At 33.9% G+C, this 27,252-nt stretch overlaps 1 protein-coding gene across 5 annotated transcripts in view; it reads left to right on the top strand.

The window, feature by feature from the left end:
* The window catches only part of GRIK2 (glutamate ionotropic receptor kainate type subunit 2), a 427,988-nt gene that overhangs the window by 381,786 nt on the left and 18,950 nt on the right, over positions 1-27,252 (top strand). For 4 of the 5 annotated variants that reach the window (XM_042803252.1, XM_042803250.1, XM_033008456.2 and 1 more), the window contains 2 exons: positions 4,128-4,353; positions 26,263-26,513. In XM_042803252.1, coding sequence (XP_042659186.1) covers positions 4,128-4,353; positions 26,263-26,513 — 477 coding nt within the window. Of the gene's footprint in view, positions 1-4,127; positions 4,354-26,262; positions 26,514-26,714; positions 26,911-27,252 lie in introns of those variants that run through there. The other variant, XM_042803251.1, reaches the window with a different exon arrangement.

Here is a 27,252-nt window from a genome sequence, read left to right as displayed (position 1 = left end):
CTTGCTTAGGCTCATATAGCTGAGTCTTTATGAATTCACTTTTCATATGTCATTCTTTTGGTCAGTACAAACCCATAAATGGTGACCTTGGTGTAGTAACTCAGAAGTAACCTTTCATAGTCTGTGTATTACAGAAGGTCAGAATAAATGTGCATAATTGTTCCACTGGCCTTAAAAAAATCCTTGAATCAAGCAACCTTAAGAGAAGTGGTCTGTATCCACTAAGAATGTAATGCTCAGGAAAACAAAAGTCACATAGTTGTCATAGGCAGTGTCATAAATGGAAAATAAGATAGTAGGATTGGGAGTCTGTGGGAGTTCTTTCACATAAAGATTGTCATGGTTTAATTCTTCTATGTTGGAGAATGCTTTCATGAAATATATAAGAACTGGGCTTCTGACTTTTTTTATGTTTTGGTTTGTTTGTTTTTGTTTTGGTTTGGTTTGGTTTGTTTTTTTTTTTTTTTTGTAAAATTTGATTTTAATTACCTTTAATCTTTCATTTGTTACTACAGCCTCTTTTAAGTTTAAATATTGTATGGGTGAAAGCAAAGCTGAGGAACTGCCTGACGCATTCAAATGCTTTTAGAAGCCAATAAAGAAGGTGGACACTATCATCAAAATAAAAATCTCCATTAATGTGTCTGTAATATTTCATTTGTAGAAAAATGTCAGAATGTGCCTGACACATTTTTGCTGTGCATTTATCCAGTCTTATCTTGTATCATAAGGTCTGCTTCACTGTTCTTTGATTGTTGTTTATTCTGGCATTCATTCCACATCCTGATATTTTTCTAACCTTGTGGTCCAGTATCGCTGCTCAGATATCTGTCCTTCCTAGACAGTGCTTCAGGGTAGAGAAATAAGTAACACATTATTATTTATGATTCCTTCTGTTTCCAGCCTCACATAAGTACATAGCATTAGACTAACTTGGAGCCTTTGACATGCTTCCTTTTTTGATCCCTGTCATGCACATCTTCCAATGATCTTATCGCTGAATACGTCACTGACAGTACCCTCTGAGTGTCATTGTGAAAGCTATCATTTAATACACCAGGTAGATGGGTTTCTTGATTTTCTTAAACTTTTAATTTCCATCTTTCCTCTTAGTTAGTTCTATTTTTTTTCATTCCAGTGCAATTAAAATGTTGCAAAGCATAAGCAGCTTTCTTACTTCTCTGCATTGTCTTCAGCATTACTGAGGGAACACAAGCATGATAAATCATGTCACCACAAGTTATCTTATACAGATATAATTTTCAGTAGATTTCTAATTAGGTTTTATTTCCAGACAGTGATTTACAGTTAGATGGAACAATATGGTGAACTAAACCAAATAAATAATACACTTAATTGATGGAGTATGTAAATTGATTAACCAGATTAATTTGTACAAAGTGAAAGAAGATGGAAACATAATGTAAATTGCAGCATCTGCTTCTATCAGTATGAATGGCACAGTCATAACTACAAGAAGTAATATGTACATATTGGAGTGTCATTGTCTTTCGTTCAGTGTCAAATGGGCTCCTCATGCATTTGAATGTCCTGGCTTCTTGATTTTAGTTACGTGAGTCTGCTGAGTAGTTTGCCAAACACAGTGGAAAACCTTTTGTTGTATTTTCCTGAATCATATGTTGTTTTTTTTTATTTTCAGATAAAACATTCTCTGTTGTGTAGAAAACAAATCCTGTAACCTGTACTATACACTTTTTTTTTTGGCAAGAATTTCTAAGAACTAGTTAGAATTAGGGGTCACATGCAGATGGTCTGTTTTCCTTGGCATCATTTCAGTTCTGACTTTTAGCTTTTAGGGGTGGAAGAAAGAGGTGTGAAGACATTGTATCATTCTGTTTATATGAGAAAACTGAGAGATCACTGTGCACTTTCTATCACCCTTGTTATCTTCACAATGGTGAGCCATGTGCACTGATATTCTAGGTTTTGTGCTATCTTCTACAGTTGCACTAATCATGTGTAGACCTTACTATTTTTTTTTCATTTAATTATTCCAATAAGTAAGCTATCCTATGCAGGATCTTCCTCTGATTTTGTTGGTGACTTTTGTTCCTTCTTTTTTAATAGTATCTGTGGCTTCATCCTAGATGATTAAATTAGTCATGATAATGTGAGCACTCTGTCCTTTAGAGGATATTGCATTTTTTCACATCCTCTAATGTTTCAGTAGAGAGCAAACATTCCCCTTGCTAACATGTTTTCATTTCATCCTGGAATTTTATTTCTTTTTTTCAATAGAAATATAGAAATGCATATATATCACAGTTCATTATTTATTTTCTATTATAGATCATTTGCCTTTTTTTTATTATTATTTATTTTTTATTTTCCTCAACATACATCAGCAATGTGTATCTAACGGTTTACTAATATTGTTTTCTTTGTCAATTTTTTATATTGCTCAGGTTATTTATAGTGGCTAAAATGTTTGTTTTGTGTACTGGGGTAAGGATTGCATGTCAAAAGAATTAAATACAGATTCTTGGTAAAATTTTACAAATATCAAAAAACATTCATTTTCCATCCTTTCTATACTACATAGTAATTTATATTCCTACCGAGCTGATGTGCATTGCTTAAAGTATGTTATGCTACAGTGCAATATTGAATGGTTGCAAGAATTATTTGATTTTCAAAACAAACCCTATAAGGAGAGACCATATCTATTTCCTCTTCTCTGTTCTGCATGTTCACAGTATATTCAGAAGAAAAATTATTTCCCCTCACATTGCTACTAACATCTTATGCAATCAGGCACAGACTATGTTCAGTAGAGAAACAATGTGTTCATGCAGAGTCCTAAAAGTCTTCAGTTTTGTTAGCATTGACACTAGAGTTAGTTCAAGTGCTTGATTTCCTAAGTCCCCAGGCAAAGTGAAATAACTCTTGGATTCTACCTCAGCAGGGGGGACAAAGTCATCTTTCTTCTAAATTAAGGTTCTCTTTATTCCACATACACTGATAATTCTCCTCTGGGGCAGAATTTATGGCTGTCAATCAGCTGAACTTCAGAAAGGTTTGTAGTGTCAATCTTTGTTTAGTATCTCCACCAGATCTGATGGCAGAGTTATGTTTAAGGCTGGCATTAAAAGACAAAAAACTCCTTAAGTGTCCAATTAGACTAGTTCTCATATTGTATTTCTACATTTTATTTATTGGGCAAGTTTTAACATTACTGAACATTTTCTGCTACATCTTGGGTTGGAAACATTATTAAACAAATAGAGTTCATATGATGTAAAATGTTCAGTACTTCTAATACCTTGAATTTATCCAGTGGTTATGATCTCTTAAGTACTGTTTTACAAAGATGTGGGAAGGGAATACCTTTTTTAAAGAAGCTGAGGTGAAATAAAGGAAACAACTTTATAGTTGCATAGCATCACTTTGTGCCAAACTACTGTGTCTCTCTTCCTATGATAATAATTCTTTGCGTTCTAGGAATATTAAAGCAGAAAATACATATTCATTTTTAGGACTTCTAGCAGTCAATTTCTGAATGGCAAGGCGGTATTAGTGTGACCAGAGTGTGATACTATCTCTGATCTAAATTCTTTCTCCGAGTATTTTTGCACTGTACCATGGATAAAATGTTTTCTGCTCTCTCCCTCACAACTGTTTTGTCCATATGCTTCAATCTGTAAGTGCTTTGAATACTTCAGTTTACCACACCGTGCATTAGGTTTTGCGAACTGCTCAGGAGTAACTGAGTGATTGAATAAGAGTGAAAATTTCAAATGTTCCAGAATCCACAAATTCTTGTATAACACTCATCAACATTGTTGACGAAATTGTCTATGGTGAAATAATTAATAATTTTCCACTGAGCTCAAATACTTGCAGGTCTTCATCATATATAAAAATGTATAAACAATAAAAAACAGATAAACAACAGATATTGAACATTTTCTTGAGCATCTATCCAACAGTTTTGTTTTATACAGACAAAGTGAGAGGTAAAGATGAAATAAAATGTACAGGCACCCTTAGAAGAATGGTAAAACCTGATGTAGTAAAATATGAAAAGAAAGCAATGTGCAAACTGAGAATTTGCTTTAACTCTTATAGGCAGATTATTCATGTGGCATCCACTATTTGTTTTTCAGAAATCCAAAATCTCCACTTACGACAAGATGTGGGCTTTCATGAGTAGCAGAAGGCAGTCAGTACTTGTCAAAAGTAACGAAGAAGGTATCCAGCGTGTGCTTACCTCTGATTATGCATTTTTAATGGAGTCAACAACAATTGAGTTTGTCACACAACGGAACTGTAACCTCACACAAATTGGAGGCCTGATAGACTCAAAAGGTTATGGTGTTGGAACTCCCATGGGTAAGTGATATGCCAACCATTTGTTCTCTGTTCATTAATCTTAGTTGCTGCAGTAGCATAGAAAAGCTCCCATACACTATTACTTTCTCTACATTGCTAAAACTTTACCTCATTCTCTTTTTCCAACCCACGGAAAATACTACATATTTTATTAACATTTATGAATTTTATTGAATTTTCTAAACGGAAAAAAATATTTGCTTCATAAAAAAATTGGACATTTTCATATGACATATTTCTCTTATGTGGTGACTTACATATAATCAACAACAACAGAAAGTACTTTTCTCAGCTCTTTTTTTTTATAAAATAGTTTTTAAAATGTTGATCTCTCTCTTTGGAGAATGAAGTGCTAGTAGTACAAGGCTTACATTAACAAATGGAGAGAATACTTCTATACTGAGAGGGCTAATTACTGAAATTCTTAAAAGCGGAGGAAAGATTCCATGACATGCCATGTATAATCCACAGACAAAAGAAATTATGAATTAACCTTGTGGAATACAATTTTGAAGAACAATTCCAATCCTGTAAATATTTTCTAGGCCAGGTATTCTTAACTAGGTACAAAAATTCAGCTGAAAGATTAGAAGACAACTACAGACATTAGTTTGGCTGTTAGAATCCACAGGATGGGATTCAACAAGCACTGAGGTGCTGAGTTCCCACTGACTGTAGTGATTTTTGAAGGATGTGGACTGAGGAACTAGCTTTAGATTTTTCAAAATAAATGGGAATAGAAAATGGTGTGATGCAAAGACTGTCAGTACTACATAATGATTCTACTTACTATTGTAAGATTTTTCTGCTGACTTCTTTATGAGGCCATTATATATTTTAACTTTATTTTTAAGAAGAATTTATCATTTTGTGATTGATGTGAATATATTTTATGTTTTTCCCAAAGAGGTCTTACATTTGGTACTGATTTTATCTGTGTTAATAATATACACTGGATCATTGTATGGGGAAAGTTGTGTCCAGTACTTTAAATCAAGCACATAGTAAGAAAGGTTAAGAAATAAACCTTACTGGAATATCTTGGATAAAGAGGTATCTAGTATTATCAAATACAGATTTCTCTATATGTTGTAGAAATTTACTGCAACATTAATAACATCTTTATAATTTTCATTATTTCAGTAATTCACTATGAAATGGACATCTGCAGAAACTATTATTCTGTTCATTCTGTCTTTGAACAGTTAGTTGTTAGGAATCTAGTTTTAATCCATATACCAGTTTTTCCACCCTGTTCTACTGTGGTTTCTTATACTGTGGAATATGTTCTGAAGGCATATAAGCACCAAAAGGGACTGGACTTCGGTCCTGCTGCTCTTTTGGGCATCTCATATTTTCTGATAGATAAACCTTTTCTTATTTTGAGTGTGAAAACCACCTTCCATTTAGGATTATTATGGGGAAAATGAAATCTTAGTGATAGTTTAAAAACCTTGAATAAGCTGCATGCATTGCCCCAGAAATCAAAGTGTCAAAGTGAGAGGAATTTTACAATGATTTTACAAACTATTTTAATTATGTGTAAATCAGAGAAAAAGCATAAACACTAGAGAAAACAGATGAAAAGAATTAATAAAGCCAGAAACAAACCTGTAAAGTTAAAGTTTAGAGGAAGAAGTACTGTTTGTAAAGAGGCAAGGAAGCAAGTAAGTAAACTGTCTTTTGGTCTTTCTCCCCAAACTTATTTAGGGAGAACAGTCACTATGTATTCACTACTTCTCTATTAACTTCAAACCTCATCAAAGACATTTTTCAACTCTTATTCACCTGCAAGATTCCAAGTAATAACAAATTATCTGTGTCAAGAGAAATAAGTGTTGTACAAGGGGATCTGTGAGCTGGCAATTGTTTTGAATCAAGGTGAAACAAATAGAGCACATAGTTGCAGAGATCACCAAAGGAGGTAAATCAAGAGTTGAAATAGTGTTAAACTTAACAAAAGAAGTTGAAGTAAGATCTGAAAAAAAAAAAAAAGATGAGACCTTCATAAGAAGAAATAAAACCTAAAATGGTTTTCACAAAAGAAATTAAGGTACAATAAAACAGCATCTGGAGCTTTCCCAGAACAGCTAAGAGTAAGAGATTAATCCTGTACTTGAGCAGTATCTATAAAATGCTATCCAGAGAACTATCATTTATGAAAATTTTGTATCCTGTGTATCAATCACAGAGTCTCAGATGAAAAATATTGGGTAGCCTCTGCTGAAATAATGCATACTTTACACATACATTTGAAAGGAAACCTTACAAAGAAGCATATCCATAGTGACTGTCAGAATACTTTTTGTTAAATATATTGCTTTATCGAAGCTAAAAAATCTTACAGAGCATTGGATATTATAAAATAAACTCATGCATTTTAGCTAATCTCATCTCTACAGGAAAAAAATATTTAAAAGTCTTTAAAAGAATATATGACATAGTTAAATCTACAGAGGAAGTTTTCATCATTATTTAATGATTACGTTCCATAATTGCATGTTTATAGACATGCAATTAAGTAGTATCTTTTTAGAATTAATAATCTGAAAAGTAACTTGTCAAGTGCTTGGAAAATTACAGTGTAATGGTTTCACAAAGGAAACACATGTTACAGTTTGCACCTATTTGGGAAGCAGCACATCTCTGAGCAGAAAAACACAGAACAATTTGTATTAGAGATGCGGTATCTGGAAGATATACATGTCATCTCCCCCAGTTTACAAAAATATCTGGTTTGTCTCCTGGAATAATGGTTTGAAGTTGCAGAAATATTTACACGTAAAATTAAATTTGTAGAATATAGTTGTTACAGGCCTTATGTTGAATACAGTAGAATGGATATGGTTACTTTTGGACAACAGTATTAAAGGAAATAAGTGCAACTTATCTTGTTCCTTTTGAAGGCTAATAGAATAATAGTGAGAACATAATTTGCTTGAGTCTAAGTAGCTACAGGTAGAAGAGCTAAAAGCTTTCCTAACAGAAAAATATGCTATCAGGGTAGTTTATGATAGGATAATCATTCAGAAAATTCAACCACCCAAATACAGCACCAGCTTAGAGTACTACAGTAAAAGCTCTCTGCTCTTGAAAGTTTTAAATTCAGAGAAAGTTGCACAAGATGAGGAGAAAAAAACAACAGATGAGTCAGTGTAGATGTATCAACTCCTTCCAAAAACACTGAAGAAGTAAAATATGAGTTTACATGATTATTTTAATCCTTCTAAAAGGATTACTGAAGTAAACAATGATTAGATTGCTAAAATATAGCCTGATGAAGGAAATTGGTAAGATGTACTTTTCGCACAAAGTAGGATCAGTGTACACCTTTAAAATGAACAGAATACGCTGCTGTTTGGAATAGGTGCAAGGCAGCATTCTGTATGATATCTTTGCTGTTAGATTTATTTAATATATCACGTATGACACCTGCAGCACTGAAAAAATAAACTAGAGGTAGTGAACCTGATAAGTAATATACACAATGAACAATTCTTATTATATTTGTTTATAAATTAAGGTAACAGTCTTGTATAAACTTAAATTCATTTTCTGGTACTAAGCTAGAAAAATTTCATCTATAGTGAAAAGGGAAGAACAGACCTGGGATGAGATATTTGACAGCAACTGATACGTTGGAGCTGATAAGGGAGAACCTACTTCTAACTGGGGTTGTGTTTTATTGCTTTGGTTTTTCACAATTTTCCATCTTTGCAACTTTTTTATAACTTTGTAATCAAGAGCGTAACACTTTGCTAGAGCACAATTTTTGCTTTTTTTTTTTTTTTCCCTTCCAGTTTGAAGTCAACGGTTTTTATTAGCTTTATTCTGACATGTCATCTTAGGATGCACTATTTTGCTAGTCGTGCATTCTTCATTGATGAGTCTGGTAGATATGAAAACTTTTGTTAACATGCATAAAGATAGAAGTATGCTGTATAGTTTATTTCTGATGATAAATATATGAATATGCATCATGTACAATTATCTATTAGAAATACATATATATTTCTTTTAGTGGCTGGCATTTGGCTTTATGTGGACATATACCTTTTCATACAAGGCTGGTATTCATGGGAAGGAGGAGGGGAGGGAGAGAGCGAAGAAGAAAGAGAAGGAGAGAAAAGACACAGAAAGCAAACAAATGAAGAGGGGGTGGGGGGAAGAGAGAACAAACTCTTTGGGTATGCAGAATAACTTCAACTTTTAATGATAGATGGGCTAAAGGGTTCCTTATCAACTCCAGTAGTTTTAAATGTCCAATTTCTTCATCATGCATGATAAAGGTGTTTAAAATTGGGTTTGTTCTTGAATAAATCCCAGTTGGGATAAATTTACTATTGCAAAGGATTCCTAAATTTTTATGATAATTCCACATGCTTACGGTCATCTTATCAAACCTAAATTGTAACTTTTTTTCAAGGAAATCTAGTCTAACCACCAATATACATTTCATGCCCTACTCAAGCACAGTTAATATGACTTTCTTATGGTTAACATACTGTAAAACACAATAATTTTATGTGACAAATGCTATTTCCTATATAATTAGTATTTATGAACATTATTGTTAATGTGAAGTGAACCACATGAAAAGTTAGAAATTTAGCTTGTATGCACTCATTTTAAGGCCTTAATGGTCTGCAAAGCTGCTTTTTTTTTTTTTTTTTTTTTTTACTTTTTACTCTCTAATTGAAAGAAACATTTGAAATCACCTCTTGGGAAAAAGCAAATCTTCATCTCTCTGGGCTGGTTTCAGGATCTTATCTCTTTTCCAAATTTCTGTTTCTCTTCAGCATGTTGACAGCAGAGTGCTTTCCATCCGACTTGGGCAGATTTTCTATTGAATTTTCAATTGTTTCTGCGTTGAATCTGGAGTACTTAAATGGCTGACAAGTGTATATGTCAAACCCATTTCATGTGAGCAAATCTACTGAGTATCTAACTTTCACATGATTTGCACTTACATGGCAATTCAGAACTATTCTGTATAAGCCAGACAAACTGTTTATGTGGAGATACATACAAGGTAACGCCTTTGACATTTTGAAAATGAAAAATGACAGGTGTAAGCAATCTTAAAAATTTTCATATATATTTTTCTAATTCTTAAATACAAAATAGAAAATGGTGTTTGAATTATATGATGCATAGAAGAAATCAGAGCTAGTAATTTCTCTACTGTTTCTCTGTGACCATTGAGCTATGGAAAGTTACAGAATCAGATTAAGAAGGTATTTTAGCTGTATAACAGTGATGTTTCTATAATATCTCATAATGGTGAGGTAAAAAAAACAGTTTGAGAGAAAGAGAAATACATATTTTTTTATCTGTTCTTCCTGTGCAGTTATTACAAGAAAATAAATTGTTATTAATATCTCACTTGCAAAACATAGTGAACTGCATCTGTTACATGACTCTCTTCACTTTTACTCATTTTTAGACTTAGTTATCACTTGCTGTGATCAAACTATGACTTTTCCTACTATAGCATATTGCCATTTGATTCCCTAGTCTTTCCATACTGGCGGACTGTGAAGATGCCCTGAAAAATTCTGGAAAGGGTTTGAGGCTCAGGGCTTTAATATTAACTTAAAAATTGTTACAAAAGAGAAATGTACAGTCTTCCACCTATACAGAGACTCTTCATTGTACATGGGGATAAAATACTGCTCTCAGGATATGAATGAAATTAAACAATGTATTTTGGGGTAAACATACCAAGTGGATAAAGCTACCAACATTTCATTGCCAACCTACATCTTACATCACTACCCATTATACAAAGCTGAAAAAACTTGCAGAAGAAAATCAGATCCAGTTATCGAAATCTATTCATGTAAGTACATAAAATATATCTGCACAGTGTATATTTATATATTCACTATAGAAAGCCGGCAGCTAACGTGATAGAAACAACTTATACCTTCCATGTCAAAAATAAAAGTATGTGTATAAAACTGTCGTGGTTTAGGCCTGGTTGGCAGCCAACCACAACGCAGCAGCTCTCTCTCCCTTCCCCTCTGGCAATGAGAAGGGACAGAGAGCCAGGCTTGGGGTTCAAGATAGGACTGGGATGGGGAAAAATCCCCCTTTTATGATCATGAGCAAAAGGCAGACTCGTTAGGGGAAGAAAAAACCCATACATTTATTACAGACACTAACAACACGTAACAGAGTAGGACAGTGAGAAGCATTGCCACATCTTGAGAACACCTTCCCCCCACCCCTCCCATCTTCCCGGGCTCAGCTCTGCTCCCGATATCTCTACCTCCTCCCCCAGTGGCGCAGGGGCAGGGAATGGGGGGTGCAGTCAGTGCTGCCACTTCCTTCATCATTGGTGAGGGGAGTGTCCGAAACTTGTTCCTCCTGCTCCATCGTGGTCCCCCTCTCACAGGAAACAGCCTCCCAGCAGAGATGTATTGGCTTCAGGCCCCAGATATCAGTATACTCACTTAAGTTCAAAGGGAGAAACAAAACTTCAAGGCTCTTATGTTCTGTTGATTTAGAGTGAAGTTCTCTTTTCTGTAAACTCTAATGAAGTATAAAATAAAATATCTTTGTTTACAAATATTTTTATCTCTTAGAGAAAAAAAAATATTTTTCACAGTGCATTGTTCTTAAAGATTCTCAAGATTTTGCCCATTCGCTTATGATTTCCAAAAAAGTCTCTTTGGCAAACTAATGTAATGTGCAGATCACTTGCACATAAAAATTTATAGAAATCAGATCTGAGAGTGGGGTTGGCTTTTTTTTTTTTTTTTTTTTTTTTTTTTTTAATTTCAGTCAGCTGTGTAGCCTGTAATTAAAATGTTGTTTACAGTATACACATTTTGAAGACAGTACTATTCACATAATTTCATCAGACAGATAATTTAGAAAGAGTATTTCACACTCCACTCACTTAAATTAAAGATTTCACTACAGAAAAAAAAAGGGTTTCAGGCAATAATTTATGATCTGCTATTTCATATCTTCTCTAGGAATAGGGTTTCATTAATTATTTATATTTATCTAAGACATTAATAAATGCAGTACAATAGTGTTCCTCCTACCCTGGTGATAGGCTGCTAGACTCAAATAGAGCTTTAATCAGCAAATGTGTAACACTTAATTATCATGTTGTATCCAATAATACTGTATAGATTCAACTGATTTATATTACCTGTTCTGGGTCTAGGGAGTCATCGGGAAAAATATTCACAATAAATTTTTTATTTTAGAATATTGAAACTTTTTAACTAACTGACCTGACTGTGTTCTTAATGCAGATATTTTACAAAATATTTCATTATCTACCATTTTTATTTAAGTGTATCTTTCTAAGTATAGAAAATTTAAAATGAAGGCACAGTGGGGAATACAAATTACTTAAGAACAAAAACTTTTAATAGATTATTCTAATTTCAAAGATTAAAACTTAATGTAGCAAAAATGTGAACAAATAAATGACTAATTTCTTAAATATGCAATAGAAAGTGAAAAAAGATATTATGAAGATGATCAAAATAGTCATAACTCTCCTCTTAGAATTAATCTAGCCTTCTCCTTTGCTGTTTTCATAATACTAGATAGAGATTTGTAGCCTGGTTTTGTAATCATCTAAAACTTAGTTTACTTTTGGAGCTTGCCTGTAAAATAAAAAATAGATAAAATTGGAATATATGTGTAAGTATAAGAATAACACTTTATTATCCTACAGATATGTAGGATGTTGCCTTGAATGTTTTGTCTAGCTTTTAAAAGACCAAAGCCTTGAATTCTGCAGCTACATGTCTCAATTAATTTTTTTATTAAGCAGTTTTTATACTTAGAACATGAACTACATCTAAAGTAATATTTTAAACAAATGTCCTTATTGATTTCTAGTAAAAAAATATAATATGTCATTACATATTTAGAACATAGCGGTGCTAGAATTTTTTCCTGCTCTAGGTGTTATGTATAACTGTGCTAAAATAACGTCCAGTTTAACAGAGATTAAAACATGCATAGAAAGCCTTCCATTTTCAGAAATTACTTAAAAATGAATCTCAAAATTGAAGGTACAGTTGTCTATATTCAGACGTTATAGTCACACCAAATTAGTGGGCAATCTATTCTTTAAGCTCTGAATGAATGAGAATGTATAGTATGGATATCTTGCAGTTGTATATTCTTCTAAAAGGAATAGGATTATGATACAGATGAGTATCATAATGATAATGAATTCTGGGTCCCAAAATTTAAGAAAGATCTGAAGGTCCTTGAATGTGTCCAGAGGAGGGCAACAAAGCTGGTGAAAGGGATGGAAGGGATGTCCTAAGAGGGGTGCCTGAGGACACTGGGTTTGGCTAATTTGGAGAACAGGAGGCTGAGGGGTGACCTCGTTGCTCTCTACAGCTTCCTGAGGAGGGGAAGTGGAGAGGGAGGTGCTGAGCACTTCTCCCTGAGATCCAGTGGTAGACACATAGGGATGGTTCAAAGCTGCACCAGCGGAGGTTTAGACAGGACATTAGGAAGCATTTCTTTACAGAGAGGGTGGTCAAGCACTGGAACAGGCTTCCTAGAGAGGTGGTTGGTGCCCCAAGCCTGGCAGTGTCTAAGAGACATTTGGACAATGCCCTTAATAACATGCTTTACCTTTTGGTCAGCCCTGAGCATGCTTGATGCTTCCATTCAGTGTGATACTTTTACTGTTCCTGCACAGGTACAAAAACACAGATTTTCAGCCTATTCCTCTATTTTTAATTTACTTCTATTGGAATGAACAGGGCCAGTAAAGTTTTATTGATCTGAGTCTGGGAACCAGATCACCTATTTAAAAAAAAAAAAAACCAAACCTACCAAAAAGCCCCAAACAACAGCAACAAAAAAATCCAGCCATAACTTTTATATCTATAACATACCTGAATAAGAAAATAAGGCTGAAGTTCCACTGGCATTTTAAACTGGCATCGGGTTTCTGCATTTTGCAAAAACTGGCAGTCGTATGAGCTGGCTTAGTGACCTAAACTGGCAGAATACTGTTCATCTTTTTTCAAAAAATTATTTTAGTTTGTATTTAACTACATACCTGCTAATAAGTCTGGATGAACACTTGTCATAGGATGAAGGAAGCAGTGATACTACGCAAACTGGGATGTGGAAAAGGAAATGGAATTTATGCACAGCCAGCTGTTAGACTGAATCTGAAGACAATCCTAAGTGCCTTTCCTGTTTTGTGACAGTTGCAAAAAGCTGCAATGTATCTCTTAGTGTCAGAAATAAAACAGTTGTAATTTAACAGAAGTGATCAGTTGTGGAGCAAGGGGAAGCTGTCAATTGAGTTTTCCATATTTTAAAAAACCTTTTTCCATGCCTCGCACTTATTGTCTCTCAAATTTTTCAGAACCTGAGAAGTATAGTTTTCATTTCCCTTCTCATTGGTTCTTCTTCATTTTTTTCTTCTCTTTGTCTTTTCTCTTGAAGTTCTAGGATAAGAATCAAAGAACATTATGGTTACAACAGAGCCACAAGAAATGAAAGCACTAGCTTGTATTAAATACCTTTTATTAAAAACAACAACAAAAACAAACAAAAAACCCCCATAGGGTCCTTTCAAAATTAACTATTTGGAGTTTATTAAGATTCCTTACTCTCTGAAGTCAAGCACTTACCAGAGCTAGGGCTGCTTCCTGAATCCTGACATCATTCTCTTTTCCTAACTCCATTAAACCAAAAAGGTGACACGTTTTGAAGAGGTGTGTTTCAAAATCTTTCCTTAAATCTCAGGCAACTCTAGAAAACAGTGACATTAAGCACAGCAACTGGCACTGAACAGAACTGGCACATTCCTTTCAAAGAATTTGTACATTCAATAATCAGTGATCAATGCAGAACATAATTTTAGACATTTTTTTCCAGGAGAAAGTAGGCAAATTTTTGTTGGTGTTTGGTTTTTGTTTGTTTGTTTGGTTTTTTTTGTTTTGTTTTGTTTTGTTTGTTTTTGTTTTGTTTTGTTTTTTTAAGTGTTTCCTTTACTTCTCTTCAATATTGCAAAATTTTCTAAAATGAGAATCGTATGTTGACTTATTTGAAGAAATGAAATACAAGAAAAGGAAAAAGAACATCCTAGACTCCAGAGATACAGTTAGTGAGATCCTGATTTATTTCTACTCTTGTAGTAACTTATTTTTTGTGTCTGGCGCTGACTGGTAAACGAAAGGTCTATATACTTTATACATCTATGTTTAAATATATTTATGTAAAACTGACAAAGCCACAGGCATGAATGATGCAGGAACTTTTCAAAAAGCAGAGAGTTCTAAAATTGAAAGGAATAACAGATAAATGATATATTAACTTAGTTCCTAAAATTGTTAACAATACGCTTGGTTAGCATAACTGATACCAAATTCTACATATCTGAAAATACTGCAGTTCAGAAATTTAAAATTTGCATTGCTGAGAATATATGCCTGGATTTCTTCTGTAAAGTACTAAGCCCAATAGTTAACACCGGTTTTCATTTTAAACGTTGAGATTTCAGACTCTGCAGCTATTTCCTGTTTATATTTTGCGTGACACTGAGGATATCTGAGATATCTTTGTCTATTACCTGCTGTAAAGTATGGCTCCTGGAGAAAAATTTCCACCTTACAGTCCAGCATTCTGTCTACTTCAGAAGTGTGCTTATGTGTTTATGTATATATATTATATATTCTTACATAATTTCAGATAATAATTGTAATGAAAAGTGTGCAGTTTTTGCACTCCGAACTTCAATACTAAGAGTATAAATATTGTTCCCTTCCTACAGTTTTCAAAATCTAAAGCAGTACCAAAAAATATATATATATATTCCTAAGCAATCATTTGGTTTTATCGTTAAGACACCCTAGTTCTCTTGAAGCTACTTATTACCTTCAAATCATATATATTCTATATAAGCATTTTTTACCAGCCCTTGGTGATGAGACATATAAACAGATCAGTCTCCATAGGAATAAATAGAAAACCATGTACCAACACGGGAGGCCTTTTTCTTCTGCTTGCCTGCACTTAATCTGTAATCCTTCATATAATTTGAACTGTTATATTCATCACTTATAAGTGCATAAAAGTGCTGAGCTTCAGTTCTTCTGTAACTAAAACAAATTAATGCATTTGTCTTCATTAGTTGAACATAATGCACAAAAAATAGGTGCAAATTATTTATTTTTATGCAGGTCAAACCATGTATTGAAACTAATTTGAGAATTTCAACTGCTTGAGCAGTTAATTTACTGTTTCTGAAATGTAAGAATGTGTAGCTAACGTATTTTATGAACGAACTGGTTTTTATAGTTACCTCAGACATATGAACATATTGAAGCACTATCTGAGAGGCATGCTAAGAGACTGAGCTTTATATCAATAATGAATTACCAAAACACTTAACATCCAGTAGATGTTGTGAGCAGATTCTGACACATAGAAACGGTTTCTAGTAGGAATTTACTGAACAGATGTAACTGAAGCAAAGATATTATTAAAACTTCAGTGTTGATGTTGTAGTGTCTATGACTATATGTATTATATTGCATTGTCAAAGACTCATCTACAAATGTAAAATATCTCTGTCCTGATATGTCACTCCTAATTAGAAACAAACTAGCGTGTTGCATCCCAGCACATGATGTTTGCATAGTTTTAGGCATTCTTGATCTGAAAAAGCTGCAGCATCAGCTATTTATTTTGTCTGTCTTGCATTTCCTGACTAAGTATTCCTTTTTCACTGCCTATTAGAAGTAGGATCTCATTTCTCATCAACCCAGGCTCACTGAGTATCACCCGCCACCCAATGTTCTATATTTTAACTAAAATGTCTTAAGGTTCTTCTGAGGGACATGTAATAACTGAAAGCAAACTGATCACAATCTTTCTGAAGGTTAGAGGAGAGGCTGGCAAAACTGGGACTGTTCAGCCTGAAGAAAAGGCAACTCAGAGGATCTCTGATCAACGTGTATGAGTACCTGATGAGGGAGGATAATGAAAAGTCAGACTTCTTTCTCTGGCACCCAGTGAATAGATAAGAGGCACAGGGTAAAACCTGAAATAAAATAAATTCCATTTAAATGTGAGAGGGAAAAAACCCACACACACATGAAAAACTTGATTACAGTAAGGGTAATCAAACACTGCAACAAGTTGCCCAGAGATGTTGTGGAGTCCCCATCCTTGGAGATACTCAGAACCCAGCTGGACAATGTACTCTGAGTAATATGCCATAGCTTGAGCAGGCGAGGTGGACTACCATCTCTGGAGAACACCTCCGAAGTTCTGCCTTTCATAGCACTGAAATGCAACAGTTTTGTGATTAGAGTAATTCAGACTTTAACTAGAGTCAAGACCCTCCTCTTTGAACAGTGATTTGACTTTGCATCCAGAGGGGTAAATAGAATCTATTGGTTGTCTTTCAGCTTGAGCCTACCTAGTTTCATTTTTTGTGCCCAAATAACTCGCTTGTAATGAAAAAGAAATTTAAAATTCTGAAATCTCTTTACAAATTTGAATTCTTACTATTTCATCCAGCCCCACTGCTGAGGACAGAATTTTCTAAGTTGTCTAGGATAAATGAAAAGACTAGCACCATGGCTTTGAATCTGTCATGGTACTTCATAGACAAACAGCACAGTGAATGAAACACTTAAACCCAATATTTTTAAGCATACTTTGAACGGTTGAGCTTCCTATTCTCATTGTATATGTGATGCACACTGCTAGCTGGTGCCTTCTTTTCCCAGAGATCAACCAAGAACTGACTGCCTTGCCTCTGTAATCACTTTAACCTTGTAAATCAAATTGGGGAACAGAAATTTGCATGGAAAACCTCAAAGAGTCAGCTTCTCTTATTTATCAGAGGGATTAGAAATATATGGAGCATCACTTAATAGAACAGTAGCATCTGAAACTTCTTAACACTTATAAATGCAATGTGAGACTTCACAGGAATTCTGACAGCTTCAAAGGTTTATTTATTTATTTATTTTTAAATAACTTAAATGAAGATTGCCCAGATTTAAGATGGCAATGGAACTAGATGTACCTAAGGTCAATTCATACCTCACCCATGATGAAACAGCTATTGTAAAACACTGACATTCATTGTTTTCATAATTTCCCTTATAGCTTGGCAGGGGGTTGAGGTGTTCTGCAAAAGCATGAACTGGGTTTTCAGGTCTGGACACTTTTGTTATGACCTTACATTTTTCTTGTCTTTCAACATACTCTTGTCTGCCTGCCTGAAATCTTCCCTTAAATGAGATCTGCGGACTTCCTTAATTCAGCTATTTATTGCTGAGTAGCGTTAGACAAATATTTCCCACAAAGGAGTCTGTATTTGCAAACTGTTCATATGTGAACGATACAGGTTTACAAGGAGAATTGAAAAAAAAAAAAGAAAAGCACTGTATAAATATGTAATACTTCTAGCTGTAGTGAAAACAATATAATTGATTTTCTTAGTACAGGTTACAACAAACGTATATTCCTGTTCTGCGGCTACACAGTTCAACAGGGTTGGAGAGATAACAGTGCATTGCGATTATGATCTTTTCAAACTGTCTGTGACATTACAATGTATGAGTCTTCTATGAAAAATTTACTAACTTTCATTTCTTTGAATGCAGTATTTAACCTAAGTTCCATGCTTTAGACCTGTTTAAAATGATAGTTTGAGAAAAATAAACTATGTTTAAAAAAACCAAAGAAGACAAAAGAAAAAATAGACTAGAATATAGATGTCTAATCAAAAAGAAACAGAGAAGAATGGTATATATTAACTATTAAAGATGTTATCATCATATCTATATTAAATTATTAATTGTAGGCAACCATTATACGTGCATTTCTTTTTAATTTACTCAGCGTGGAAGATAGATATGTTTTAAGCTAGTTACAAATTAATACATTCCAGCATGTCCCCTTCCCAGTCCTAAAATCATAAGTACTTATGAACACAAGAATTCATGAATTACTATTGTAGTCCTAAATCTCCCATGTATTCATCTAATTTTGCTATCAATTATGTTGCATACTTATAGCTGGAAAATTATGAGAAATTTAATATGAAATAAATCTCAGCTACATGATCCCCCTGGGTTACATTTCAGCTTTATAAATCTATATGAACTTTTTAATGACAGTTCAATAAAGAAATGACAAGACATTAACAAGAGTTGAGAATGGTTATCAAGAGGAAGAAGTGAAAACAATTATAGAACATGCACTTGTGAAAGGATTTTGATTACATTTGGCATAAAATACTGATTTAAAATGTTTCTTGCCTCTTACCAGCAACTTGTCTTTTCCAGGACATACATAGAATCATAGAATGGTTTCGGTTGGAAGGGACCTTAAAGATCATCTAGTTCCAACCCCCTGCCATGGTCAGGGACACCTTCCAATAGACCAGGCTTCTCAAATCCCCGTCCAACCTGGCCTTGAACCCTCCCAGGGAGGGGGCAGCCACAGCTTCTCTGGGCAACCTGTTCTAGTATCTCACCACCCTCATAGTAGAAAATTTCTTCCTTAAGTCTCATCTAAATCCACTCCCTTGCAGTTTAAAACCATTACGCCTTGCTCTACACTCCCTGATAAAGAGTGCCTCCCCATCTTTCCTGTAGGACCCCTTTAAGTACTGGAAGGCCACTATAAAGACTCCCCTGGAGCCTTCTCTTGGTTGAACAACCCCAACTCTTTCAGACTGTCTTCATAGGAGAGGTGTTCCATCTCCCTGATCAACTTCACAGCTCTCTCTGGACCCACTCAAGCAGGTCTATGTCCTTCTTGTATAGCAGACCCCAGAGCTGGATGCAGTACTCCAGGTGGGGTCTCATGAGAGTGGGGTAGAGTGAATCTATACATATATATATATAGATATCAAGGAATAGTGAACAGCTTTGGTTTGGATTTCATTTTGAATGTTTGAAGTTTTAATTAGATATGGGGTAGCTTAGACTGTTGTAAACATCTACTGAGGATTTTCCATTGTAGTAACTGCAACTTAATGAATAATTAATGTTTACAATGTCTAGTATTACAATATAATAAACTTAATGTAGCATGAAGTGTTGGGGTTAACAATCAGAATCAATAAATATTGATTTTTTTTATCAGAAATGTTAACCCATCCTGATAAATATTTTATCCTGGTACATATTTTGGAAAACAACAGTAAAATTTAAAGCTATGTATTTAATCAGAAAGAAAAGATTGGGAAATCTAATGTATACACAACACAGCTAAACTAAAGTTGCAAATATTTCTTATATTAGACCTATCACTTTATTATTTATTCCCAATATTGTCCACGATGTGGAATATTTAAAGAACTTTGAAAAAGTCTTCATTCCCAGGAGTCTAAAAGTCCATAAGGAAGTAGAAAGACAGCTGGTAGACAAACAAGAAGTATACTTTTTATTACTATTTAAATCTATCTCATATATCAATACATTGATCATAAATGAATAGGAAATGTATATAAATGATACTCATCTCTTGGGGTGGCAAAACCAATATTTTCACACCTTTTTACATTAAAAAGATCTATGTCCACTCAAAGTATATTAATATAGCAGTTGTTTTCAGTATACCTAGGAAGTGTGTTTAAACTCTGTGTGTCTGGGATGCTTTGTTATTAATTCCTATGTACCTGAGAGGCAAGAATATTATAATTTCTAATAATTTCATAAATATAAAACAACAAATATGCTGTGAGGCACAAAGCTAAGAAACAGGAAAAATTCCTTCACTTCATATCACAGAGAAAGACTGTTATCAAAGATACATTTAAAATCTACATCCATCTCCTGGTGTAATGCAATGATCTTACGTTTGTTCTATACTCTTAAAAATACCTGACCAATTGCTACTTCTTACAGAAGAACATTTTTTCATCAGTGGCTTTTTAAATTTTTTTTATTTTTTTTTTTTTAGATTTTATTGGCGAGCCTTGGTCCTTTACTTGGTCTTAAACAGATTCAGATTTTGGGATAAAGGAGGATCTGCTCCTCTGTCAAGTCTGCAGGAACTGTTTTTTTTTGTTTTTGTTTTTTGTTTTTTTTTTTTTTTTTTTTTATTATTATTATTATTTATTTATTTATTGTTCTTCTCTTCACTGTGGGGTGTTGCTTGCTTCCTATGATTGACAAAGAATATTAATCCATCAAATCCCCAGCTACAGCAATGGCTTTATTCCATGACCTGGAAAGAATTCTCAATGATCTTTTCTTATGTGAAAATGAGCTGATTTTTAAAGTGGAGCCAGGGACTGGGAACTGACAAAATCCCTCTTCTTTCTTCATGTGTTGCTTGTAGACTTTTTAGTCCACAGATAGGAAGAATGAACGAAGCCATGTTGACCGGTCTCTCTGTCACTTCCCTTCCATCCCAATTAGAGAGGGTTAATGCAGTTAGGGAGCAGAGCTGGCTGTGAATTTAAAAAGAAAAACATTTCTGTGGAACTAAATCAAGTGCTTCTCCTATACCCAGTGCCCCTGAGCTGCCTATTTCTGTTCTATGGCATGTTATAACTGTGGCTGTCAGTCTTTCTTGATGAGCGCTGACGATGCTAAAAATTCCTGGCAAGTGGTTCAGGCCCTGTGATGCATGAGGCTGTGGGAAGTAGTTTTCCATAGTTCCTCATAGTCTAAACAGCTAGTCCACAATTATATGTAAATGATGTCCCTTCCATCTTGTTCCTGTCATGCAAATGACTCCAGTATGCATGACACTTAAGAGAAACTGAACTCCACATACTGTATCACCAGTTATCCCCTAGCAAGGAATGTCTGTTCCAAAAGCCTGGACTAAATTTTGTCTTATAAAAACAAAAGGAAAATTTCAGCATAGTAACTGATAGACAGAGATAACAAAGCAATATAACAAACAAAACTTTCAAATATGATTTAACTAAGCATGTAGTTTGGTGGCAGAACATTTAGTCTGTGATTCTTGATGGGGCTAAGTTATGGGATAGGATCTTGATATGCCAAGACTTAAAAAATTCCACCCATTCCCAGCAGTATAAATGGTGTTAGCCAGCATTCTTATGGAAATTTCAAATATGCCTACACTGGAGTGAGACCATGAATACAGTTTTTGTGTGTTTACCCAATCTAGTTTTAGGATAGATAGATCCATCTGATGTAACCATAATGGGAATGGGCTCATGCTGAAAAAAAGAACCCTCAAAATAAAAAAACAAAACAAAACAAAACAAAACAAAAAAACCACCCCCATGCTGAATTTAGTGCTTCTTCCTTTCAATAGTTAAAACTAGAACTTGAATTGGTTTCTTTGTTCAATGTAAACCATTCACATAACAGCTTCAACTCCTAGATATTAAAGGAATATCTTTCCTGTTACACATGGCTTTCTCCTTCCAATAACTATTTCAGTATTAGAAGTTCTTGATGATCTACATTTTGTACCTAGGTTCTCAATATAATGGTGTATTCCTAACTGCCTTTCTCTTTTGTTTAGGCCAAGTGCACAAGTATGAAATAATGTTGCAAGATAAATAGAATAGTCTTGGGGTTTTTAATAATAAAAGAAAAAGTAACAGGAACAAAAGACAACATCATTGGTGTAGGAGTGTTCAGAATAGAATTTTCTGTCTGGCGAATCAAAAGTAACAGTTAACAATGTTCCATGGGCACTAGCTTTAAAAACACCATACAATTTGTATTCATTTCTTTTACACCTAGAATGATGAAACAAAAAAGTTCATGGTTCAACATTTTCTTAATGAAGGAGTTAGTGGAAAGCTGCTATTCTTTTTTATTTGTTAAGGTCAAAATCAGCTCTACAGGTTCCAATATGTTCCAACTCCATTTGTGTTTGATGGAACCACTAAAACAGATTAAGAATAAATAAGCAGGAGATTTTACTAAATTATAATCTAGTAGGAAGCATTTTCAAGATGAGCCAGATCATCAGGATTTCAACATACTAATCTGTGTGCAGTGAAGTCTCAATATAAAAAGTTTGTGTTCATAATTTATGATTAAATATAACGTTATGTGCATAGATCTTTATATACTGAGACTTCAGGGAAGAAAACCTATCTAGGTATAACATTTGCGGTGTTTCTGAGACTTTGTTATCTTAGTTTTGTACAGATGCTTCAGACAATAAAATTTTATACAAATTTTTATTTTAAATTTTTGTAAGCAGGTAACTGCAAATAGAAATTATTTCATTCCTTATTTAATTTGTTGATCACAGGAAGACATCAAGGTCTCTATATCAGAAGGTCTTAAAATTCTTGTCAGAAATTCTCATTCTTGCAAACAGCAGCTAGAGCAGCTAGAGGGATCAAGCAAATAATGTATATATGATATTCTGTAGGCCCTCTCATCCAAGTTTGTCATGGCAATAGTTCATCAGTTGATAGGGAAATGAAAGCAGTAGAAAACAGGAAAAGAGAGGGGAAAAAAAAGTCAGATATTTCTGCACTAGACTTCTCCCTTTCTCTGCACTTAATGGAAACTTATATACTCATCTGTTTCCCTGATTTCGGGATGGAGTTTTAAATATCACTGTGTCTATCCCCTCTCAGTCTTTCCCTATGCACAGATTGGCAAAATACTTTTCAAATGCTTGTCTTTTTCTTGAAGATTGAGATTTGAAGTTCACATTTCTTTACATGGAAGAATTTTATTCTCTATTTTTTTCTTTATTTTGTTTCTTCTGCTTTTTTATTTTACTCTTATTCATACTATATTTATTTTGTAAATGCATTCATATACATTGTATGAAAGTCTTAAAGTTTCTTTTTTTCATTTTATTTTTTTTTTCTCTTGAACAGAAAACTCTCTTAAATGAAATACTTCTGATTTAAAAAAAAGTACTGAACAGGACATGACCTTCTTGCAACACCTTGTGGAAAGGCTTGGTTCATTCTTCAGCCACATGATAGGAGTGATAGGGAGAATTACCAGTAAATGTCAAAAATATTTTACATTTCCTTGTTGAAATTTTTCATTTCTGTAAGGAAAACAGTTTTAACAACCAGAGAGTAATCTGGATGCCTTGTCCATGTTCTCTATTCCTTTCCTTTTATTTTTTTGTATACTAACTTTGTCATCCACAGATGACATGAGTTAGTATACTTTTAACCACTTCATGTGCTTTTAACCATGATACTTTTAACCACTTCAGGTGCTTCTTGGTGGTGTCATTGCTGGGACTTGCAATCCAGTTTGTATCGGAAAAAACCTAGGGGCAAATAAAATCTTAGGCTATATCATTGCTATGTTTCTTTTGTTTTCTTAATAATTACTTGAGAGTTGGCATAAACAGCATTATAAGTTACTTTTTTTCCAAATACTGGATTATTAGATGTACTCATTATTTGTTGCAAAATGTGAATCAGTTAATTTAGAACATTGTAAGTCATTCAGAAATAGAACTATAGCATTGAATGCTAGCCTTTTAATGGGTATAAAATTTCAAATGCTTAATTTAACAGCAGCAGTATGCAACACTGGTCATCCCACATTGATCCTTACTTGTGATATTGCCATTTTTAGTACAGGATAATAAGGTATACCAAATACAAATATTGCAGTAGAAACATCAAAAGTTCTGTAATCTGTCCACTCCACAACTATTTGTGTAAATTTTGCAAATCACCAACAGTAAGTGATACAGATACTGTTGAACTGAATCACTATTAACTGCATGCTTCTACTGCAGTCCTCAAACTTAACTATTTGTAGATAGGATTAGTCCATGCTTTATGGTTTCTGTCTATGAATTCCTCAGTTATTTCATTTTTTAAATGCTTCAAATGGACTAGAACTTTAAGTGTACAAATCTGGTCCCTAGAATATATAAATAATACATGAAGAATAGTTGGTACTGCCTATATTTAGACCAACAGAAAGTGTGGAAATGAAATGCAAATCAGTTTAATTAGAAAGCAGCCTGTCAGATCTGAAGATGGTTTAAACTGGATCCAAGATTATTTCTCAGAATCTAATGTTATTTAAGTTGTTGTTGTTAAATATTTATAGGCAGTGTAACGCTGAAAATATCCCCAAAAGATTATAGGATGCACTTACACTTCCCCAGGATTTTGTGGACTAATCACTTTCCTTCCATCTGACTGAAGAAATGTATCAAGTATAGGGCTTTGCAGAGGTACAGCGTAATCAAGGTGGTCTGAAACAGTGTTATTTAGGCCCCTGCATGCACAAGAGAGTAGAAAAGTTTGTTTTCCTTTCTTTCTCCTTCCCATATAGTCCTGAGTAAGCACAGTTTAGGTCCTAGTGCACAATGTCATTTTTTTTTTTTCTAAGCATAGGTGAAAAAAACCCCACAAGTTCTTGCAATTTAAATACTTTGATGCCAGCTTTTCCCACCTTTTATTCTGGAATTAAGGAAAAGCCCAAACTGTTTTGTAATTAATGGTCCTTTCTATGTTTTACTTCCATGCTGGCACAACAACCCCTTGTTACTAGCTTCATTCTCATTATAAGCTCTAGATAGGTAAGAAGAAATTGAAGAATTAAGGAATAAATTGAAAGAAATTCCAAAAGAAAATATATGTTTTCCAAGAGTGTAAAGAGTCTAAAATATCCTATCCACGAGCTCCTTCAGCTCCTTCACAGCTGATCACAGTACATTAGATAGTCAATGGGTGGCATCTCTCTAAAGGATGCTGAGGATTTTTTTAAAAAGGGTATCAAGTTAATGAAAATGCATTTTATTACTCAGCCAAAGGAAACACTATAAAAATTATATCTAATAAGTAGCATTATTATGATAGAAAGAAGAAGGGAAGGGATTTTTTGCATTCATATCACATGAAAGACGGGATGCCATGCCTTTTCATCTGCTCTTTTTTTTTTTGTTGTTTTTCCTTGGATTTCTTAATCACTTTAATGAAGAATTTTTTGTTCTTGTTTTCGAAGGAGGAGAAGAAAAATTATGACCTTGTTCTCTCCTTAAACATTACACAGATTTTAACATAGAAAGCGCTTCTCACTGATGTGACTTACTCTCTAAAATTCAGAAGAGAAAAGCTTTCTCCATTGGCATTATTCATTAATTAATGTAGATTTTAAAGTACTCATGGAAAGGTCCTTATGCACTATATAAAGAGAGAAGATGGCATACAAAGACATGACACTACCCTTTGAACTGCCCCTTAAAATATTGAAATGTTCAAAAGCTACAAAATTATCATGTCATTTTAAAATACTGAGTTATGAGAAAGAAATCCATTAAAACACGAAAATTTACATTCCTGTTATCCAAACACACATAACCTTATCTTTCTGAATGCATTTCTACCTGGTACTGTTAATAAGCAAATGTGTGCTTGGAAGGTATCTTAAGTGCCTGTCAATCTATCAAATAGAGACTTTTGTGGCTTGGTTCTGAAGCATAAATTGTTGTTTCTTCTTTTAATAAAATAACAGTATAAAATGTTTGTTACATATCAGACCTTGGATTAGCTTTAGGGTAACAAGCTATGAAGCCATAGCCCATAGATTTATGGGTATTAGACTAAATCTGCTGCAGCATAATTGAAAGCCTGATGGAAATTGAAAGTTCAATACTATTTGACTGTATATAATAGTTGGCCATGAAGATGTTTGAGACCATGGGACTAAATGTGATAGGACTTGTTGTATCAAGTTGTCTGGCTTACAGTCAACACCAGCTGGATCGAGTTTTGTGCACATACATTTATATGTGTGCGCACATGTGGGTTTGTATTTATGTGACTAGTGTGATGTGGTAAGATATACATGGCTTTTCGATAAATATTGTGGTTGTAGAGAGTATAGTTTTTCCTGTGACATTATTTTACATTTTATTCTTATCAGATATAATTAACTTTCCTTAAAATATATCCTATGTAATATGTGTTCCCTGTGGTCTCTTTAGGTTCTCCATATAGAGACAAGATTACTATAGCAATTCTTCAGCTGCAAGAGGAGGGCAAGCTCCACATGATGAAAGAGAAATGGTGGAGAGGCAATGGCTGCCCAGAGGAGGAAAGTAAAGAAGCCAGTGCTTTGGGAGTTCAAAATATTGGAGGAATCTTCATTGTGCTGGCAGCAGGATTAGTGCTTTCTGTCTTTGTGGCAGTGGGGGAGTTTTTGTACAAATCAAAAAAAAATGCCCAGTTGGAAAAGGTAAATATTGTCTTTTCCTATTTTATTTTATATTTAAGGTCTATTTAAATAATACTTAAACATTTGGTAGTAAAATGTAGGTGATGCATACTGATTGTTTATTGTGTAAAATGCAGTGATTATATAACAAAGGATCACAACAAAGTACCCAAAGTTTTACATTTACAGCTTTTAATTTGTCTTCAATGTGTTTAATTGTAGCCAGATTTCAGGACAAGTGACTATTTCTCCTCTTATTCAAGCCTGAAAAAAGACAGCTTTTTACTCCTGGAAGTTCACTGCAGTTAATATTATGGATGAAGAAGAAATCCGAAACTGTAATGGGAAACAAATTAATCTACAGATAATTTTGATTTTCAAAAGACAAACTGTCTGTAGCTTAAAGTCAAATCTAAAAATGTCTCTATAGAAATGTTCTTTACAGAAGTTTATACTTGCAAAGATGTCCTGGTAGCATCTGGAAAAGATTACATCAACATGACTTTTTGGTGGGTTTGCTACTCACATGATGTCCTGTAATTTCAAACTGACTCAGTTTTGAAAATTCTAGTGTTGATTTGTTCTGTACTTGTAATTTAGACAACCACAATACTGTAATTATGCCAACACTAGTAATATCTTGTGAAATTCTTAATTGGAATTATTATTTTTGCATAATAAATAAATAAATCTTTCTCTATATATATGTGCCCATGTTTAAACCTAAACTCAAACTGTATATTTTATTGCTATGACAAAT

The sequence above is a fragment of the Tyto alba genome, unplaced genomic scaffold, assembly GCF_018691265.1.
Source record: "Tyto alba isolate M040663 unplaced genomic scaffold, T.alba_DEE_v4.0 Super-Scaffold_40, whole genome shotgun sequence".
NCBI classification, from domain to species: domain Eukaryota; kingdom Metazoa; phylum Chordata; class Aves; order Strigiformes; family Tytonidae; genus Tyto; species Tyto alba.
The sequence above is the reverse complement of the archived record's forward strand: the minus strand, read 5'-3'. Positions and strand labels throughout refer to the sequence as shown.